General features: G+C 45.0%; 1 protein-coding gene across 1 annotated transcript in view; it reads right to left on the bottom strand.

Annotated features, from left to right (window-relative positions):
* The window catches only part of LOC147030386 (kinesin heavy chain-like), a 144974-nt gene extending 132578 nt beyond the window's left edge, over positions 1-12396 (bottom strand). Inside the window, exon 1 of the mRNA XM_085874362.1 lies at positions 12134-12396. Coding sequence (XP_085730488.1) covers positions 12134-12259 — 126 coding nt within the window. The 5' untranslated portion in view covers positions 12260-12396. The remainder of the gene's footprint in view (positions 1-12133) is intronic.
* Positions 12397-23191: the final 10795 nt, after the last annotated feature.

Below are 23191 nucleotides of genomic sequence, written 5' to 3' on the forward strand. Positions count from 1 at the left end.
AAAGAGAGAAAGAGAGAGAAAGAGAGAGAGAAAGAGAGAAAGTATCGTGTATGTTGTTTTGTCGCAACTCATACAATGGTCAACTTTTCATATCGAATCTGGAAACTTGTGTTTTTTCACTTCCTAAGATCACATCAGACAACAAATCAGCTGTTTCCAATTTTTCCAAACATTGCTAATGACAAAAATCGATAAAAATTTTGATGACAAATTTCGTTTCGTATTTTCAGACTCAGTGTATGCAGTCGAAGATCTATAATCGACATCATAATCATAATCCCCAACACTCATCAATATGACCACTGATATCTTTGCCTGATCATGCATATTTAAACAATATACATGTAGTGTCTTTTACATAAAAATTATCAATTACGCGTTTTTTTCTCTATTTGCAGATAAGTCATGGCACAGAGCGAAGAACCCCCGGAGAAAAGGCCGCACACAGAAATAAACTATAAACTATGCATAAAGTGTCAGAGCTCCAAACAAGAGCAATTGAAAGAACCACCACAATCTGAGGAACATTCAACGTACCACAAATTCTTGACAGTGGTTCGTTTGAGAGCGAGTTTTGGGAACAGTGAGTTCATTACACTCAGTGAAAAAAATCGGGGACTTGACTTGCAAGGCTTGCTGGTGAGACTGAACGGATGCTGGACATTTCGAAAACTAAAGCAAAGAAGCACCATCAGCATGCTTCAGCTAAAACCACACGACAGGAGCAAGTAGTAAGGCAACTGAAGAGTGTGGTGGCAAAAATCAAACCTCTTCATTACATCAGAGAACGAAGATGGTTCCGAGTTGAAGCTGGTCAACCTTGTGACGAACAGGATAATGCCTGCATCAGTACAACACGACATACTGGACGACATACATTCCTCTTCCAGTCAGTTGGGATGATGCCTGTGTTCCAGGCAGAGCACAAAACTGCATGCAACGACACGAGTGCAGCATTTCCACCAGCCTTGAGAAGTTCAGCATGGATGCCACAGATCCCTGGAGCTTTGCCCCGTTTCAACTGGTTCACCGCAGCCCGTGTTTCCACAAGCGAAGGTGGACCACAGTTGATTCGAGGGTCAGCAACAGGAATTGTAACACCCTTGACGTCCAACTCGACAGCTGGGGGATCAGCCTGGTACAACCACTCAAAGTAACCGGCCCAGCGGGCCTTCACTTCAGACTCCTCTGTCAAGAGCCTACCACTCTCTGCTCGAACTGCAGTGCTCCGAGGGATGGGCTTGGATGAACGCAATGCGCGAATTTCCCTGTAAGCGGGCCAAGAATCACCTGTCCACAGGTGATGCTCTACCCCCTCACAGATTCCTCGCACATCGGCCTCCTTGTCCACCCTCAGTGCACGTACAGTTTTACGCCTCAGCTCCCTGAACAGCTCAGCTCTGCCATTCAGCCTGGCCCTGCGACTCTGGTCAATGGTATCCAGTGTCCCTTGAGAGACAAAATTCTTCTTTGCCCTGCGGTGAGCTCCAAGACATCCACCGGCAACATCAAGGACGGTGGTCTTGAAGGCACTCCACAACTCTTCAGGACCCCCCAAAGCACCCAGACCCCCCAAGTGTCCACTCAGCCTGTTCGCAAACTCCTCAGCTACTCTCTCATCCCTGAGCTTGCCAACATCCAGCCTAGGCTGGGATGGTACCATTCTCCAGGATTTAAGGTGCAGCTTTGGAGTTGCTACAACAAGCCTGTGGTCAGTATTGAGGAACTGAGCACTCCGGTAGACCCTGCAGTTCTGGATCATCCTCCAACGACCGTCAATGAGGACATGGTCAATCTCCTTTGCCACACCGCCAGCGTTGGAATACCAAGTCCAGTGATGAGCTTGTGGGCGCTGAAACCATGAACCAGCCATCCTAAGTCCATGACTTCTTGCAAAGTCAAGGAACTTATTGCTATTCTGGTTCATAGTTCCTGACCCATGGGGACCAACACACACCTCATAACCATCCCTATCAGTTCCAGTCGATGCATTGAAATCCCCCAAGACTAGAAGTGTATCTCGTCTGGGGCACTGATCAACCACAGACTCGAGCGTGGCGTAGAATGCATCCTTCACGGTGAGATCACTCGCCTCAGTCGGAGCATAAACAGAGACCACGGAAATGACACCTAAGGAGTGACGAATCCTTAATCTCATAATACGCTCGTTGACCGGTGTTACCTCAATTATCATTGGGGTCAGCATATTGGACACAGCTTCAGCAACTCGTTGGGTATGGTAACCATCAGAGCGACCAGACCAATAGTTGGTGGAACCACCCACCATTATCTCGCCGCAATCCGGTCTCCGAACCTCAGAGAGAGCTGCAATCCCGATGTCCAAACGCTTGAGCTCAGATGATGACAGGTGATCATCCTCTCTTAGGGATAGGACATTCCAGGCACCCACCCGAAGGGACCGCCTCAGGTTAACCCAAGGAGACCGCCGTCTGGTGGACGACACCTCAGCACCACTCCGACACACTCTTCCGCAATCTGACCCAGGGATGTTACCCCATGGTTTCCCTCCTATCATCAAAGATCGGGGGTCCCGAAGGCTTTGCCCCAATCTCGTCATCCGGTGAGCTGCCCTGCGAAGGGAAGCTGCACAGGAGGTACTCCCACTGAGTGGGTTTTCAGATTTTTTTGCGTTTTTGCGTTTTTCAGAATGAAGGGTTTTACGGTGGTCGGAGTGCAAATCCTGCCACCAACCTCCTAATGAAAGTAACCCAACTCCAGGAGGACGTCCGCAGACACAGTTGGGCACTAGATATGGATGGCCGTTGGCTCACAAAGAGCTCCTCCGCCCTTTGACAGGTTTTGTTTTTAATCCTGCTGGGTGTCCATATCCAAACACCCTCCTCACCAGAAAACCTGGTGGGGGAGACGGTTTAGTCGCCGACAACCCGACCATGGAACAGGTTAGTACAGGTTTACATGGTACCTGTAGCAGGTCACAGATCGAACCTGACCTGACATACAAGTGACATTTATTCGAAGTGTTGATGGTAAATCGGTTGGTTACATGGATGCATTCCTCGTATTTGACAACTACAGAATCATTAATTCGCTCAAGGACAGAACTCGACAGCTTCGTACGGCAGGGAGAACACAGGACAAGGGGTATAAAGTAGACGATACTTACATGCATTAAAGACTTCAAGTCATTTCTGAGCACTAAGGAAACAAAAGCCAATCTTGTGTTGTATCTTGCACAAAAAGCTGTTCGATTGTGCAAAGTGCCGATCACCACACACACCCAGAAAGGTGTCCTTTCTTCCCAGCCAAACATGGTGAGCATTCCAAGTACACAAGAGGAAGCTGATACACTGTTGATCTTGTATGCAGTGGCAGTGAGTCATCTGGGCAATACTGTGCACATATATTCTTGTGATACTGATTTGCTAGTGCTTGCTCTGCGAAGAGTACCTGATCTGAAGCCGGACAGTGTTATCATCCTGGGCACTGGAGATGGGCGACGAAAAATCAAACTCAAGCCCATCTATGTTGCTCTAGGTGCAGAAAGAGCAGCAGCATTGCCAGGATTGCATGCACTCACTGGTAGTGATACCACTGGTCACATCAAAGGAAAGGGGAAGTCATCATGCTTCAAAGTCTTCATGAAGGCAGGCGAAGATGGTATCTGTGCTCTTGCTGGACTTGGTGTTGGAGTGTACCCATCACCAGGGGTGTTGTCTGGATATGAAAAGTTTGTGTGTCAGCTGTTCAACTCTGGGTTTGCATCAGCCAAGGCACTGAGGTGGCACATGTTCAAGCAGCTGAAGGGTAACCAAGGTGTGGAGAAGCTACTTCCGACTCAAGGATGTATCACTGAGCATATATTGCGCGCACACCTACAAGCCAACATATGGTTGCAAGACTTGGTAGCTGTACCAATTCGACTGGATCCTGTTACTCTGGGATGGCGACAACTGGAGGACGGCCACTATGTCCCAGTTGTTTCAAAAGTTCCAGCAGCACCGGAGGCTGTGATGGAACTTGTGAAGTGTTCCTGTGTCGCCAGTAAGTGCAGTGGATGGTGCTCTTGTAAGGCACATAATCTAGCCTGTACAGAGCTCTGCAAGTGTGAAGGAGCTGAGGACACATGCAACAATGTCGCAATTGATGAGTATTCAAGCGATGACGAGGAAAATGAGGAATTGGATGACTAAATAATTATATATGCCTAAGCATCTTAGTGTTTTGTATTTGCACATCCATTCAAATTGTATGTTCTCAGTACTACAGAACGTCCTTTTTGTGCATATTTGGCTGTCATCTTTTGGGGGGTTCGTAAATAATGCCTAACTAGGTTAAATTTAGCTGTACAATATTTTTTATTATCTCTGAATGTGCTATAATGGGTAAAATATGGCGATTTCTCAAATTTTGGATTTTGGTGACTGCTTATGAATAAAAAAATTGGAAACAGCTGTTTTTGTGTTCACTGTAAACATCGGAAGTGAAAAATTACAAGTTTCCAGATTCTATATGAAAAGTTGACCAAATTACACAATGACATACACTATAATATTTTTCCCAAGTACAACTTAACAAAAGGTTTTTGAAAGTGCCAATAAGGCAATTTGTGTTCTACAGTGTTAAAGTATCGAATTAAATTTAAGTAAAATAACGATTTTAAAGGTTATAGAAAAAAAGTTTTTTTTTGAAGTTTACCACCGTTAATGCAGTCTTTTACACCACCTTATTTAACATGTTAAATTAGTTTTTTGTGCTTGTTTGTATCCTTTATCACGAACGTAGTGAGCTTCATACTTAACGTGTGCACATGAGAGAATAGGAAACAACAACAACACAATACTCTGGCAATTTGGAATCCGTGTTGTTGGCTATGACCCTTTTGCTTCCGATTTTCTTTTGCTTCCAGTTTTTTTTTTTGTTTCCGGTTTTTGGCATGGGGAATGATGCATGCTGGGAGATAAAGGCATCGTCGGAGACATGAAAGACCCAAATATCAGACATGGTGTACATTTCCTCCAGTGATTTTAATAAAGATATCTCTCGCATCATCAAAAAATAATTTTTAATCGTGATTTACGTTATTTGATCGCTGATCCTGAATTCAGGCCGAAGTAAACGGAAATTGCGTATACAGTTGTGAACAAGTTATAGGTAGTCAGAAGCGAATGTAAAAAAAATTCTACGTTCGCTTCTAGTATTTATTTTTTCAGATGAGATCCTGTTCGAGGCCTGTTGTAGTTGATCCTGTTCAGATGAGATCCTGTTCTAGTTGTTGTTGTGAAGGTAATGTTGAGGTATGACGTTGAGGTAATATTACTTTTTTTAGATGAGATCCTGTTCGAGGTGGTGAAGTTGTTGTTGTGAAGGTAATGTTGAGGTAATATTTATTTTTTCAGATGAGATCCTATTCTCGGCGGTGTAGTTGTTGTTGTGAAGGTAATGTTGAGGAAATATACAGTAGTGTTGTCACGGTTATAGAAATGCACAAATAATTAATTTGATCTATAGTACACCCAATCACACCTTTATGACTAAAAAATTAACAACAAAACGAGAGTAAATACTCTAGCAGTTTTAAGTCTACCTAATTTTATAATAAAGATATCTCCCGCATCATCAAAAAACAATTTTTAATTGTGATTTACATTATTTGATCGCTGATCCCGAATCCAGGCCGAAGTAACCGGAAATTGCAGCATCGAAAGTAAGAAGAATTCTACGTTCGCTTCTAGGCATTGCCTATTCCATATTAACATTCTTAAAAACAGTAAATTTCATGTTTGGAATGATCTTCCATTTTGTTTGACTGCCAGACAGACAGAGTTTAAAAAAAAATTACCTTACTCCTCTGCGCATGTGCGAGCAGGACAAATTCAAAGCCAAAGTCTGGTTAAACAAGAAAAAGAGCAATGAGCTTGCAAATCCTTGCCAGGACTTCTTTTGAGTGGTGTATTTTTATAGGTTTTAGGGTAAATCCAATATGACTGCCAAACCATGTGACCAATGACATCAGAGGCATGAACCTTTTGTTCCTCATGGACAGGCGGTCATAAAGTTTCACCTCAATCTGTTCAGCCACTTCAGAGAAAAATATTTTTGAAAGTTAAAAAAACAAGATGGCTGCCGAATCACATGACTGATGACATCATGAAATTTTTTTCGGTGGACCATTTTATCCCACGATGACCCTCAATTTTTTATACTGATCGGATGTTGTTATACATATGCAATTATGACGTCATACCGAGGGCATCATAAAAAAACCACCCTCATTCCACATGAGGAGTACTTGCTAGGTGTCAGGTTTCAATTTTTCAGTTGGTGCGGTTTCAGAGATACAGAGGTCCAAAGTTTTTCCAATATGGCTGCCACACCACGTGACCTATGAGGTCACAATCATCATTAAAACATTCTTCTTCGTGAAAATTTCATCTCAATCTGACAAGCAGTTGCGGAGAAAAACACGAAAGTTCTGTGTGTACAAACAGACAAACAAACAAACAAACAAACGGACCCAAATGCAACACCCTCTCCGAATTCTTCGGCCACGGTAAAAACTACAGGTTCATTTTTCGATTTGTGTTTAAATATAATCAATTGAAATCAAATCATTCCTCGATCATAAACTGACATTTGTAGACAGACACAGACAAAGTGAATGAGTTGCTGAACCCCGCTTTTCACTTCACATCCATGAGGGTAATGCATGATGGAATGTCCACTGAACAATTATAGTAAGATGTATGGGACTTCATAATGAACAATGCGCCGAGAGATATCAAAAAAGTGAGGGTAGTCAAGGAGATTGCATTGGAAACTGGAACATCACTCGGTGGAGCGCATACCTCCATCCATCAGGCTAAACAGTTTAGGTTCTGTATCCCACTGATAGGTTGTAGCCACATCAGGGCCTCAACCAAAATCTGAACAGTTTGTTCTGGTAACTAACCCAACTCATCCACCAAGTTTTGTCTGAATCCGTCCATACATTTGTGAGATACAGTCAGCTATATTTTGGCCTTATCTCTCAATGGTGAAGAATCACTTAAAAAATTATTGTATCCAGATCCAAATCCGGATCTTCACCAAAAGCTAATTATTCATCCTTGGCGTACACTCAAGCTGTCCATCAAGTTCTCCCAAATCCATCCATAACTTTTTGAGATCTGCTCACAAACGGGTGAATACATAACCTTGGTACACCTTCAGTGGCGGAGGTAATGACAAAAAATTTCCAGAGGAAAAAAAAATTGAGAGATACTCGATGCACCTTATATAGAGAGGGTAATGCAAACACTAGGCCTAGCAGTATGCACTCCAGGTACGTGCACTCATCTCTGAGCTGTCTAGCCTGGGTTTGAATCTCTAACCAGATTACAAACTGCCACTCTAATGTTTCACAGGCAGGGTGAGACATAAACTTGTGCATCAGTTATGCCTGAGAACCCTCTACCAGCACTGGTTGTTCGACAGATATCCCACGATGCCCTTTGCGAAGAATAGGCAAGTTATCATCGGCAACCTGAACAAATTACGAGTTCCAGGTACCTCAAATTGAATGGCAGTTTTGGCTATCCGATTAGTGAAGGACTTGGGCTAAAAACGTTCCCCAGGCAGACTCCTCAAGAAGGTGGAAATATTTAGGCCAGTGAAGTAGTCACAGTCAGTCGCAGTCACAGTCGTCAATGGATAAATTGGGAGAATCCGCATTCTTGACAAAAGCACGAGATGGATGACGAGAAAAAGCGACAAAACAGAGCATGAAAGATGTGGCTACCATTCTTCAACAATTCACCAATATTAAGAAACAAAAGAGCAGCAAACTAGAAGGGCACTCAGTAAAGCGCATACCTCAGCCACGCAATGCCTAATCCACGAGAACATATCGGGCACAATGCATTTTTGAAATATCATGCTATACAGTACTGTATCATTTTTGGCCCTATCTCTCAATGGTGAAGAATCACTTAAAAAATTAAATAATTCTCGTATCTGGATTCAGATCTTCACCAAAATCGAATCAGTTCTTCCTTGCCACACACCCGTGTCCACCAAGTATTTTACGAATCCGTCCACAACTTTTGATACATCGTGCTATATTGTTGAAGATTTGGTGGCGCTTGACAGCACCGCCGTCTCAGGGGTTACAACGCCGACTAGTTCGGCACAGGTCTCGAGGTCACGCGCCTAAGATCACGATACCAAAGTACCCCTGTGCCTTGCCAGTTAGGGATATACACCTCGGCTACAGACTGGGTTTGATCAGAGACCGAGCGAAGTCTGCCGCAGTCCGTAGCCAGTTTGGTTTTCAATACAAATCGAGCGATTGTTCCTCAGCGCAACACGGATAAATTCAGGGCGGCAAATTTCATATGAATCAGCCAGATTTATTAGGGAACACGACACAAGCAAAGCATTCACGATAATGTTATAATTCATCTATAACCCGCTCTTATCTAGGGAGCTATGGATACGGGTTTCACAGGGGGGCCCGAGCAAAATAAGCCTTAGGCCTGGACAACAAGCATACAAGACACCGAGTACTTGCTGGTGCCTCATGGACAAGAGGAAAAGTGTTGAAGGCACGAATGCGGCTCGTGACAAGCCGATGTCGCCGGATTCGAGCGCCCAGCTCGAGCATGCAGCGTGGCAAAAATGGCGGCGACGTACTCCTATTGGCACCGCTCACGCACGCAGCCTCGGTGCGTCCAGCCCCTGTGAGGTCGACGGCACAGGAGAGAAAGATCCGGTGTGTGTTCCAGCTGGTTTTTCACAAGGTCCAGTCTGCAAATCCAGGCCTGACCTGTACACCAGATTAGGCCAAATCTGGGTGTTGGACTCTGCAGGTGGATCGATGGGATGAAAAGAATGTGGTTGAGCAGTGCAGGGAGTAAGGACAATCAGAGGCCCCGTGGCTGGACTCAGGATGAACCTGGGGACGACCTGCATGCTGGATCCATGGCCAAGGAGGAACAGCTCGTTGAGTCACTCCTCATAAAGCAGATCACAGACAGGAAAAGCAGTTCCTCTTGCCTTTCGGGGCGGGCTTTTTGGACCACCTCCGGGGACACGTGATTGGTCTATCATTCGAGTTTGCAGCAGCTCTCTGCCAATGGGTTGCTGGCACGTCCTGCCGACCGGCTCTGCCAGGGCGCTGGGTGGGGGCTGGTTAGGAGGGGGAAGGAAAAAGAAGGTGCCTCTCGGTACACCACCACTGTATGAACACTGGACCGCCTGCTACACCTTCCGACACACATTTAACGTCCGATTACCAAACAACCTGGCTAAACATGCACTTAAGGGGGGATATGGGCTAATCCTATATTTAATAACCCACTAAGGGCCCATTTCCACAACAATATATCATTTTTGGCCCGATCTCTCAATGGTGAAGAATCACTTTAGAAATTCTAGTAGTCGGATCTGGATCGGATCTTCACCAAAATCTAATCAGTCGCCCTTATCACACACCCAACATGTCCACAAAATTTCATCTGGATCCGTCCACAAGTTTTTGATATATCCTGCACACAGACAAACAAACAAACAGATAAAGGGGTGAAAACATAACCTCCTTCATCTTCGGTGGCGGAGGTAAATATTAACAAGTAAAATGGTAAAAGCAATGGGCGTCATGTGGCAGCTATAGCTGGGTGACGGTATGGATTGTTGAGGTGATTAGTAGGGGAAACAGCAAAACAAGAATGGATCAAGTTCATGCCAATTGGAAAGGAGCCAGGACTGAAGACCGCAGCATCAAAAGTCCCGATGGAGCCAGAATGTCATTATGGAAACAGATCATGGGTACTGCAGCAGTGATCAAGTCACATCAACGGGCTTGCACCCCCCCCCCTCCCCATAAAATTAATATTTATTTGATGAAACAAGGAAGTGTCATTGCATGAAGGGCAGTGAAGCAGAATCAAGCATGGAGGAGTGCATCATGAGGAGGAACAATGTACGAGTCATTTTGTGTTAATATTTACAATGCAGTGACAGACGTAGTGGCTGGCAGAATAGCCTAAAGGAATACACATTCACTTCTCAGGTGTCTAGCCTGGGTTTGTATCTCGACAACTGTCCCGGCGTTTCGCATGGGCGGTGATGAATCGGTGTGCACACACCGTCCATTGGAAGGACATGGAACTGGACGTCGTCAGAGCCGGCATTAGTTGGTGGACGTTGAAGATTCCACAGTGTACTTCACGAAGAGTAGAGGAGTTATTGCCGGCCAAGCTACAAATTCTTGCCCAAACTCTTGTAGTGTGGCACTTGGCAAGTGTGGCGAGTGTGCCAATACCTCTAACATTAGGTGAAGGAAACCTTTGTCGAGCAGCAGATGGAAAACCGGATGATGTCGAATACGATGACGTACAAGAACACGAATGAGTAATGAGAAGAACAGAATGGAAAAGAATCTGCGTTTTGTAGCGCAGATCGTGGATGTGCATGTGGAAGTGCACAAGGTAGTGATGGGTAGTGTTGTATATTTGACAAAAAAATAATAATAATTACAACACGAGTATTAAATAATGAAGGCCTGTATTCTTGACAGAGCTGCAGGGTGTTCACAACGAGGAAAGATACGTTTTGAGGTCAAAGACCAAATCTAAGACGGATAGCCACCCGTCCCCGAATACCCGACTGATGGCGGCAGCAATTTATAATTTGTTGAGAGTGCTGACGACAACTCACCTCCTCTTCACAAAAGACAATGTGGGATTGTCAAGGTCAATTAACAACCGGTATTGGCAGACGGATCCTTAGGCTCAACTTTCATTCGCGGGACGGCACACACACCACTGGCGAGCCTTGCACGTGGAACACAGCGATGGCAGTGTATAGCTGGGTCAGGATTCAAACCCAGACAAGACAACTCAAAGGTAAGTGCCCATACCTCTTCACTATCTTGTCAGTCCAAGTTCTGGAAGATCTAATTAAGACTTCAACAATCAACATGCCGATTATTAATATTCAGAAACGATGTGCAAACGAAGTGGCTTCTAAAAAGATGCATGAGACATCAAAAGGTAAAGGCGGGCTCCTCGTTATCCTCTCCAGATCACCTCCTCTTCTCTATTCAGAGAAATCGATTCAGGTGGTAGTTTGACCCTCCTCACACATCAAACCCACACGCTCCATTCTTCAATGCCTGCCCGGTTATCCAATTGTCCACGTGTTCTCCATGGTCTATATCCTTCTCGTGTCATTCCCTGATCCTTCACATGCACATATTAAACCAACGCTTGCTCCACGAACCAACAACTCGCAATTTAAGCATTTACTAACCACCTGGCAAGGTGACGCTGTACCTGTCAAGACGAGCCATGCCGTTCATCACAATTAGGCGACAACACTGGAATTGCATTACAAACTGCTGTGGAGACTTGATCGCAGCGTTTCACTCAATAGTATGAACGGCGTGTGATGCATGCTACTAATTGGTTAATTGTGCAATCATTTTACAAAGTCGACAAGCTGTGAGTTAGTAGTTTTACTATAATTAACCAAACGTGTATACTTCATCAATGGTAACAAGAGAAATAGAGTCAAGAAGCAGCAACTTTTGACAGGACAAAACAACAGCAACAGCAGCAGCAGGAGCAACAGCAACAGTTACAGCAGGAGCAGCAGCAACAGCAACAGCAACAGCAACAGCAACAGCAACAGCAACAGCAACAGCAACAGCAGCAGCAGCTTTCCATTAATTTCATGAACCCGTTGCTTACTATCTATTTAATACGTACACCAAGGTCAGGGAATTTGACCTTCCAGCCCCACTTTGAAACCCCCACCCACCTTTCTCTCCAATCCGCCATCCTTCCCCTCTCAATCCTCCACACCCTCCATACTCTTAATTACAAATCCTCTCCTCGGTGGTGGCAAAACCACAGTGCGGACGTAAATAAATAGACGAGGCACTCATCCATGCATTTCCGTTATAATTTTAACAGCTCAATGAAGTTATCATTGGAAGAACGAGCTGGGCACGACGTGACGAAATGTCGACTAAGGTAAGTGGTTGTGCCCCTTGGTTTGTAGATAAAGGTAACTTGAGGTAACCAACTGTTCAAGTTCCGCTCCACAGCCGCTCTGGCCGACGCCGCACATCATCGCTGGGATACCGCTTCGGCTTCGCTTCCCGCCTCACCCCGATGAGGATGACGTCGTCGCCCTGGAAACGAGGGATGAATCGATCCTCACGACTCCGTTCCGCCGAGTTCTGCGGTCGGAACCGACACATCACCTTGATGCTACACTCGGCCGGGTCCGCCATGCCAGTACACACACAACAAACCACACACCGCCAAGCTAATTCATTCAATCTTCACTCAATCCTTCCTTCGGTCGTTCGTTCGTTCGCTCTCGCACGACGCACTGCCTTTATCATTTCGATTCCTCATTCCGTGAAACTCATTCTCGAGCACTTCCTCCCTATATTAATCATTCTCTTCACTCACATTCCCTTTCATTCAATCCCTGTTAGTTTTCATTATTTCACTACACTGTACTGTATTCAATCTCTTCACTCACATTCCCTTTTATTCAATCCCTATTAGTTTTCATTATTTCACTACACTGTACTGTATTCATTCTCTTCACTCACATTCCCTTTATTCAATCCCTATTAGTTTTCATTATTTCCCGACACTGTACTGTATTCATTCTCTTCACTCACATTCCCTTTTATTCAATCCCTATTAGTTTTCATTATTTCCCGACACTGTACTGTATTCAATCTGTTCACTCACATTCCCTTTATTCAATCCCTATTAGTTTTCATTATTTCACTACACTGTACTGTATTCAATCTGTTCACTCACATTCCCTTTTATTCAATCCCTATTAGTTTTCATTATTTCACTACACTGTACTGTATTCAATCTCTTCACTCACATTCCCTTTTATTCAATCCCTATTAGTTTTCATTATTTCCCGACACTGTACTGTATTCAATCTGTTCACTCACATTCCCTTTATTCAATCCCTATTAGTTTTCATTATTTCCCGACACTGTACTGTATTCATTCTCTTCACTCACATTCCCTTTTATTCAATCCCTATTAGTTTTCATTATTTCCCGACACTGTACTGTATTCAATCTGTTCACTCACATTCCCTTTTATTCAATCCCTATTAGTTTTCATTATTTCACTTCACTGTACTGTATTCAATCTCTTCACTCACATTCCCTTTTATTCAATCCCTATTAGTTTTCATTATTTCCCGACACTGTACTGTATTCATTCTCTTCACTCACATTCCCTTTTATTCAATCCCTATTAGTTTTCATTATTTCACTACACTGTACTGTATTCAATCTCTTCACTCACATTCCCTTTTATTCAATCCCTGTTAGTTTTCATTATTTCCCGACACTGTACTGTATTCATTCTCTTCACTCACATTCCCTTTTATTCAATCCCTATTAGTTTTCATTATTTCCCGACACTGTACTGTATTCAATCTGTTCACTCACATTCCCTTTTATTCAATCCCTATTAGTTTTCATTATTTCACTACACTGTACTGTATTAAATCTGTTCACTCACATTCCCTTTTATTCAATCCCGATTAGTTTTCATTATTTCACTACACTGTACTGTATTCAATCTCTTCATTCACATTCCCTTTCATTCAATCCCTGTTAGTTTTCATTATTTCCCGACACTGTACTGTATTCAATCTGTTCACTCACATTCCCTTTATTCAATCCCTATTAGTTTTCATTATTTCCCGACACTGTACTGTATTCATTCTCTTCACTCACATTCCCTTTTATTCAATCCCTATTAGTTTTCATTATTTCCCGACACTGTACTGTATTCAATCTCTTCACTCACATTCCCTTTTATTCAATCCCTATTAGTTTTCATTATTTCACTACACTGTACTGTATTCATTCTCTTCATTCACATTCCCTTTTATTCAATCCCTATTAGTTTTCATTATTTCCCGACACTGTACTGTATTCAATCTCTTCATTCACATTCCCTTTTATTCAATCCCTATTAGTTTTCATTATTTCACTACACTGTACTGTATTCATTCTCTTCACTCACATTCCCTTTTATTCAATCCCTATTAGTTTTCATTATTTCACTACACTGTACTGTATTCATTCTCTTCACTCACATTCCCTTTTATTCAATCCCTATTAGTTTTCATTATTTCCCGACACTGTACTGTATTCATTCTCTTCACTCACATTCCCTTTTATTCAATCCCTATTAGTTTTCATTATTTCCCGACACTGTACTGTATTCAATCTCTTCACTCACATTCCCTTTTATTCAATCCCTATTAGTTTTCATTATTTCCCGACACTGTACTGTATTCAATCTCTTCACTCACATTCCCTTTTATTCAATCCCTATTAGTTTTCATTATTTCCCGACACTGTACTGTATTCAATCTGTTCACTCACATTCCCTTTTATTCAATCCCTATTAGTTTTCATTATTTCACTACACTGTACTGTATTCAATCTGTTCACTCACATTCCCTTTTATTCAATCCCGATTAGTTTTCATTATTTCACTACACTGTACTGTATTCATTCTCTTCACTCACATTCCCTTTCATTCAATCACTGTTAGTTTTCATTATTTCCCGACACTGTACTGTATTCAATCTGTTCACTCACATTCCCTTTATTCAATCCCTATTAGTTTTCATTATTTCACTACACTGTACTGTATTCATTCTCTTCACTCACATTCCCTTTCATTCAATCACTGTTAGTTTTCATTATTTCCCGACACTGTACTGTATTCAATCTCTTCACTCACATTCCCTTTTATTCAATCCCTATTAGTTTTCATTATTTCACTACACTGTACTGTATTCAATCTCTTCATTCACATTCCCTTTTATTCAATCCCTATTAGTTTTCATTATTTCACTACACTGTACTGTATTCATTCTCTTCATTCACATTCCCTTTTATTCAATCCCTATTAGTTTTCATTATTTCACTACACTGTACTGTATTCAATCTCTTCACTCACATTCCCTTTTATTCAATCCCTATTAGTTTTCATTATTTCACTACACTGTACTGTATGCAATCTCTTCATTCACATTCCCTTTTATTCAATCCCTGTTAGTTTTCATTATTTCACTACACTGTACTGTATTCATTCTCTTCACTCACATTCCCTTTTATTCAATCCCTGTTAGTTTTCATTATTTCCCGACACTGTACTGTATTCAATCTCTTCACTCACATTCCCTTTTATTCAATCCCTATTAGTTTTCATTATTTCACTACACTGTACTTAGAGAACATTGTACTTTACGGTAATTCTACATATCGACGGTTCCCTGTGCCAGTGCGCATGCGCAGCCTGACCCGGAGCCAGGGATGTTGTGGGTGTTTCAACCTGTTCAATACTTGTTTGATTATTGTCGTTCCACGCTAATAAAGTGGTCGAACAAATTGAACTCTGTTCTTATTTATAATCAAACAACTTGATGCAGTCGAGTAAAGATCGTCGGTGCTGAGGAGGACGCGACTGGGTGAAAACGGACCACGAGAACGTCGACAGTGAGTTTGGATTTCTCGGGTTCTGTACCCAATCTTCGCCCCCAGGACACTGTACACACGTGTGCATCACCGAACATAGAACGTTTACTCCAGAATAACTGTTCCTATGGCGCCGGTGGAAGCAGAGTGCCCGATCGAGGGTTGTGACTATATGGCTACACACGCAGAGGCGGCAGTGGTGGCCGCCATGTTGAGTATACACGCCACTGTGCACGTCGCCGCCCCCAGGGCGGCAGCGAATGCCAAGATGGAGAAACTCAAGCGTCCCTCCATAGCACTGGCCGGGCAGGCGAGGCCTGGTCGTACTTCATAACCCGGCTGGGGCGAATACAAAACAGGTACTAAGCTTGTCGGACCCGACTTAGTCGCGCAGCTACTGGAGTGCTGTGAGGAGGAGCTGAGAAAGGACCTCACTCGCGCGGCGGGTAGGAGCCTCGTGGGCAGCGATGAAGAGAGACGTCCTCGCCGCCATGAAGGCGCTCGCCGTCCGGACGGAGAACACGATGGTAGCTCGAGTGGCCCTGTCTAACATGCGGCAGGGACACGAGGAGCCCGTCCGGTCGTTCCACGCCCGCATCAAGGGGCAGGCGGACACGTGCAAGTATGAAATGAAGTGCACCAAGGCGGGGTGCGATCAGGTCAACGACTTCACGGAAGAGATATTGCGCAACGTGGTTGCCCGTGGCATCGCGGACCAAGCAATACAACTTGACCTACTCGGTGAGAAGAACCAGGACATGCCATTAAAGGACATGATAGAGTATATCGAGGCCAAAAGAGTCTGGAAAACGCTCGGCATCGCGCCTGCTTGACACTCAGAGCACGGACGCGATCAGTAGTTCGTATCGGCGGGGAAAGCGACAGGACGTCCACGCCAGAGTAGGAGCCAGGCCGGAAGAAACGGAAGGCCAAGCCCGAAGGAGTATGCATCTACTGCGGCGAGGTGGGCCACGGCAAAACGCCTCAATGGCGCGCCAGACGCGCCGAGTGCCCCGGATACGGTAAAAAGTGCCGGAAGTGTGACCGCCAGAATCACCTCGGCAAGGCGTGCCTGGGCGGCCGATCGGCAAGACCCCCATCTAAGGAGGCCGACGGGATGTACGGCGAGCAGACGGCAGCCTTCGTCGAGCTATGCACGGTCACCATGGCCAGCACAGAGGACGAAATGCGCACGCTTCCCCTCGCTCACCACCTGTACGATGATATGTGCGATAAGTGGATGAAACGCATATCCGACCCGCAGCCATACGTCAACCTCACTCTCACCAACAAGCGCGAGGATTACAAAGCGCTGGGTTTTAACCTCCTGAAACACACCCGCGCGGTAACCCTACCCGCTATGGCAGACACGGGGTGCCAGAGCTGCCTGATCGGCATTAAAGTCGTCCAACAAATGGGCCTGAGTACCGAGGACCTCATACCTGTATCCATGACCATGAAGGCCGCAAACAACAGAGGAATTCGTATCCTCGGAGCCGTGGTAGTCAGATTCGCCGGTAACAGTGACGGACGCTCGGAGATTGGAGACGCGCCAAATCGCGTATGTGACGGACTCTTCAGACCGCATATTCCTCTCCCCGCGCGGCCTGCATGGACCTGGGAATGATCTCGGACAGATTCCCGACACTCGGAGAGGTGAATCTGACGACCTCGGAATTGTGCGACTGCCCGCGACGCGCGGAGCCGCCGACAAGCCGACCGCACTCCCCATGCCAGCGACCGAGGCCAACAGAGAGGCACTACAGTCACATTTACTCAGGATGTATGCTCAGAGCACATTCAACACGTGCCCACACCAGCCACTACCGAGAATGACCGGCCCGCCACTACGTCTTATGCTCAGTGAGAACGCGACACCGGTTGCCCATCACACTCCCATCTCCGTGGCCATACATTGGCAAGATGAGGTAAAAGCAGGCCTCGACCAGGACGTTCGGCTCGGCGTGTTGGAGGAAGTACCCGTCGGCACGCCGGTGACATGGTGTCACCGCATGGTAATTTGCGCGAAAAAGAATGGCAAGCCGCGACGCACCGTCGACTTTCAGGCCTTGAACAAGCATGCGTTCCGCGAGACCCACCACACCCAATCCCCGTTCCACCAGGCGAGACGCGTACCTAACGGGAAGCGCAAGACAGTATTCGACGCATGGAGCGGTTACCATAGCGTCCGCCTACACGGGGACGACCGCCACAAGAGCGACCTTCATCACTCCATGGGGGCGCTACCGGTACCTATCTGCCCCACAAGGGTATATGGCATCGGGGGACGGTTACTCACGACGATACGATGAGATCGTCGCGGACGTGGTAACAAGACCAAGTGCGTAGATGACACGCTCCTATGGTCAGACACGATTGAGGGGAGCTACTTCCAGGCGGTCCAATGGCTGGATATATGCGGCCGGAATGGAATCATCCTCAACCCGGAGAAGTTTGTCTTCCAGCGCACCCACGGTGGACTTCGCGGGCTTCACCATCACCATGACCGACGTGCGACCGTGCAGCCGCTACCCTGGAAGCAATCCACGATTTCCCACAACCGCGTAACATCACCGACGTCAGATCGTGGTTCGGGCTTGTCAACCAGGTGGCATACGCCTTTAGTATGGCCGAGCACGAATGCAGCCATTCCGGAAGCTCCTGAAAAGTGGAGAACGCTTCCAGTGGTCCATGGAGTTAGAGGACATATTCCGCGAGTCGAAAGACGTGATCGTACAAGAAATCGAACACGGTGTCCGCATATTTGACAAAACTAAGCCAACATGCATCGCCACGGACTGGTCGAAGGAGGGAATCGGATTCTGGTTGCTTCAAAAGCACTGCCGATGCGTGCCAGTTAGACCATTCTGCTGCACTGATGGATGGAAAATAACCCTGGTCGGCAGCAGATTTACACACGCGGCAGAATCCAGATACGCGCCCATAGAGGGCGAGGCTCTCGCAGTCGCGGACGCCCTTGGACAAACCGCGCTGCTTCGTACTGGGCTGCGAGAACCTGATCGTTGCGGTAGACCACAAACCACTGCTGAAACTCCTTTCGGACAGAGCACTTGACGACATACCCAACCCCCGCCTCAGGAACCTCAAGGAGAAGACCCTGCGTTATCGCTTCCGCATCATACATATCCCGGGAATGAAGAACAAGGCGGCAGATGCCATGTCGCGCAGGCCAGTTGGCACCACGCGACCTCCACTCATGAACCTTCCAGATGACAATGCCACCATAGCGACCCACCTCCAACCAAGCACGCACACCGACGTCCTGTCCCTCCTACGCCAAACTGAGCCGGAGTATGGCGACGGCGGCCGAGGACAACCTGGCATGGTGTGCCGCGGGCCTCGAATCATTGCGATCAGTAACATGGGATCGCGTCAGGGAAAGCCACCAGCAGCGATGGCGATATGCACATATTGGAGGGAATGGCAATGAACGGCAGCCCCGACGCAAAAATCGAGAGAGCAGAGACAGTGCGCGACTATCACCAGTACCGCGAGAACATTACATCGACAGATGGAGTGATCCTATACAAGGACCGAGTAGTCATACCACCCTCACTCCGCGGCGATGTGCTGAGCGCCCTACACGCTGCCCACCAGGGCGTATCAATGATGACCGCCCGCGCAGAATCCTCTGTATTCTGGCCAGGCATGTCGGCCGACATCAGCGCCACTCGGAAAAACTGCGAACACTGCCACCGGATGGCACCATCACAGCCTGGAGCGCCACCAACTCCACCTATTCCGGTCGTTTACCCCTTTCAGGCAGTGTGCTCGGACTTCTTTGTACACAGGGGTGCACACTACCTTGTGACAGTGGACAGATACTCGAACTGGCCGATCATCTCAAAGTCGACGGGTGGCGCCGCCGGACTCATAAACCACTTACGCCGCGCCTTCGTGGACGTCGGGACACCAGAAGAGCTCGCGTCGGATGGGGGACCGGAGTTCACCTCCACCGAGACCAGGTCATTCCTGCACAGATGGGCGTACACCACCGCTTGTCATCGGTGGCCTTCCCTCACAGCAACTGTCGCGCGGAGATTGGAGTTAAGACAATGGAAACGACTTATCACGGACAACACCAGCCCGCAGGGAGAACTTGACACTGACGCTGTGCAGAGAGCGATACTACAATATCGTAACACGCCTGACCCTGACACGAAGATCTCCCCGGCAATGTGTGTCTTCGGCCGCCCGATACGCGATTTCATCCCAATTATCCCCGGGAAGTACAGACCGCACGACACTTGGCATGAGACCCTGAAAGCGAGGAGGAGGCCCTCCGCAAACGTCATATCCGCACAGCCGACACCTGGGCAGAACACACCAAACGCCTTCTGCCACTTGCTGTAGGGGACCAAGTCCGAGTACAGAATCAGACAGGATTCCACCCAAAAAATGGGACAAGACAGGCAGTATCGTGGAGGTACGCCAACACGACCAATACGTGATCAAGATCGATGGCTCGGGCAGAGTCACACTTCGGAACAGGAAATTCCTGCGCAAGTTTAGCCCAGTTCGCAATGACCAGCTGCCACCCCGGTCTATCTATGATGATCTAGCAACCCGAATCACTGTACCTGCACCCGTTGTAACACCGCAACTGCCTGACCTCGACAGCGAACCCGTGACATCTGCGACGCCAACGGGGCCCACGCCGGCACTGACGTCAGTATGCACACCCCGGCGCAAGACGACACCCGTTTAGACACGCCAGCAGCACCAGGACGAGGCACACCGGCGCGCGATCCTTCAGACGCCACCATCGGCCCCTGAAACCCGAGAGCCCCATCCCCACTGGGGCCCGATGTGACACCACCAGCACCAGCGATAGGTCAACGCCGATCCACCAGAGCGACCAGCGTGCCTGCCTGGCACAAGGACTACTCCATGGAATAGTCACACGATGGGCGATATAAACTTTTGTTCATTCATTAAACTTAATATTTTCTCAGCCTTTATCTATTAACATAATAAAGACTCGGAGGGAGATAGAGAACATTGTACTTTACGGTAATTCTACATATCGACGGTTCCCTGTGCCAGTGCGCATGCGCAGCCTGACCCGGAGCCAGGGATGTTGTGGGTGTTTCAACCTGTTCAATACTTGTTTGATTATTGTCGTTCCACGCTAATAAAGTGGTCGAACAAATTGAACTCTGTTCTTATTTAGTACTGTATTCAATCTCTTCATTCACATTCCCTTTTATTCAATCCCTGTTAGTTTTCATTATTTCACTACACTGTACTGTATTCATTCTCTTCATTCACATTCCCTTTTATTCAATCCCTATTAGTTTTCATTATTTCACTACACTGTACTGTATTCAATCTCTTCATTCACATTCCCTTTCATTCAATCCCTGTTAGTTTTCATTATTTCCCGACACTGTACTGTATTCATTCTCTTCACTCACATTCCCTTTTATTCAATCCCTATTAGTTTTCATTATTTCCCGACACTGTACTGTATTCATTCTCTTCACTCACATTCCCTTTTATTCAATCCCTATTAGTTTTCATTATTTCCCGACACTGTACTGTATTCAATCTCTTCACTCACATTCCCTTTTATTCAATCCCTATTAGTTTTCATTATTTCACTACACTGTACTGTATTCATTCTCTTCATTCACATTCCCTTTTATTCAATCCCTATTAGTTTTCATTATTTCCCGACACTGTACTGTATTCATTCTCTTCATTCACATTCCCTTTTATTCAATCCCTATTAGTTTTCATTATTTCACTGCACTGTACTGTATTCATTCTCTTCACTCACATTCCCTTTTATTCAATCCCTATTAGTTTTCATTATTTCACTACACTGTACTGTATTCATTCTCTTCACTCACATTCCCTTTTCTTCAATCCCTATTAGTTTTCATTATTTCCCGACACTGTACTGTATTCATTCTCTTCACTCACATTCCCTTTTATTCAATCCCTATTAGTTTTCATTATTTCCCGACACTGTACTGTATTCAATCTCTTCACTCACATTCCCTTTTATTCAATCCCTATTAGTTTTCATTATTTCACTACACTGTACTGTATTCAATCTCTTCACTCACATTCCCTTTTATTCAATCCCTATTAGTTTTCATTATTTCACTACACTGTACTGTATTCATTCTCTTCATTCACATTCCCTTTCATTCAATCACTGTTAGTTTTCATTATTTCACTACACTGTACTGTATTCAATCTGTTCACTCACATTCCCTTTATTCAATCCCTATTAGTTTTCATTATTTCACTACACTGTACTGTATTCATTCTCTTCACTCACATTCCCTTTCATTCAATCCCTGTTAGTTTTCATTATTTCCCGACACTGTACTGTATTCAATCTGTTCACTCACATTCCCTTTTATTCAATCCCTATTAGTTTTCATTATTTCCCGACACTGTACTGTATTCATTCTCTTCACTCACATTCCCTTTTGTTCAATCCCTATTAGTTTTCATTATTTCCCGACACTGTACTGTATTCATTCTCTTCATTCACATTCCCTTTTGTTCAATCCCTATTAGTTTTCATTATTTCACTACACTGTACTGTATTCAATCTCTTCATTCGCATTCCCTTTCATTCAATCACTGTTAGTTTTCATTATTTCCCGACACTGTACTGTATTCAATCTGTTCACTCACATTCCCTTTATTCAATCCCTATTAGTTTTCATTATTTCACTACACTGTACTGTATTCATTCTCTTCACTCACATTCCCTTTCATTCAATCACTGTTAGTTTTCATTATTTCCCGACACTGTACTGTATTCAATCTCTTCACTCACATTCCCTTTTATTCAATCCCTATTAGTTTTCATTATTTCACTACACTGTACTGTATTCAATCTCTTCATTCACATTCCCTTTTATTCAATCCCTATTAGTTTTCATTATTTCACTACACTGTACTGTATTCATTCTCTTCATTCACATTCCCTTTTATTCAATCCCTATTAGTTTTCATTATTTCACTACACTGTACTGTATTCAATCTCTTCACTCACATTCCCTTTTATTCAATCCCTATTAGTTTTCATTATTTCACTACACTGTACTGTATGCAATCTCTTCATTCACATTCCCTTTTATTCAATCCCTGTTAGTTTTCATTATTTCACTACACTGTACTGTATTCATTCTCTTCACTCACATTCCCTTTTATTCAATCCCTGTTAGTTTTCATTATTTCCTGACACTGTACTGTATTCAATCTCTTCACTCACATTCCCTTTTATTCAATCCCTATTAGTTTTCATTATTTCACTACACTGTACTGTATTCAATCTCTTCATTCACATTCCCTTTTATTCAATCCCTGTTAGTTTTCATTATTTCACTACACTGTACTGTATTCATTCTCTTCATTCACATTCCCTTTTATTCAATCCCTATTAGTTTTCATTATTTCACTACACTGTACTGTATTCAATCTGTTCACTCACATTCCCTTTATTCAATCCCTATTAGTTTTCATTATTTCCCGACACTGTACTGTATTCATTCTCTTCACTCACATTCCCTTTTATTCAATCCCTATTAGTTTTCATTATTTCCCGACACTGTACTGTATTCATTCTCTTCACTCACATTCCCTTTTATTCAATCCCTATTAGTTTTCATTATTTCCCGACACTGTACTGTA

This window comes from Eptatretus burgeri, chromosome 3 (genome assembly GCF_056783735.1).
Source record: "Eptatretus burgeri isolate ZD-2024b chromosome 3, Ebu_testis_v1, whole genome shotgun sequence".
Classification (NCBI taxonomy): domain Eukaryota; kingdom Metazoa; phylum Chordata; class Myxini; order Myxiniformes; family Myxinidae; genus Eptatretus; species Eptatretus burgeri.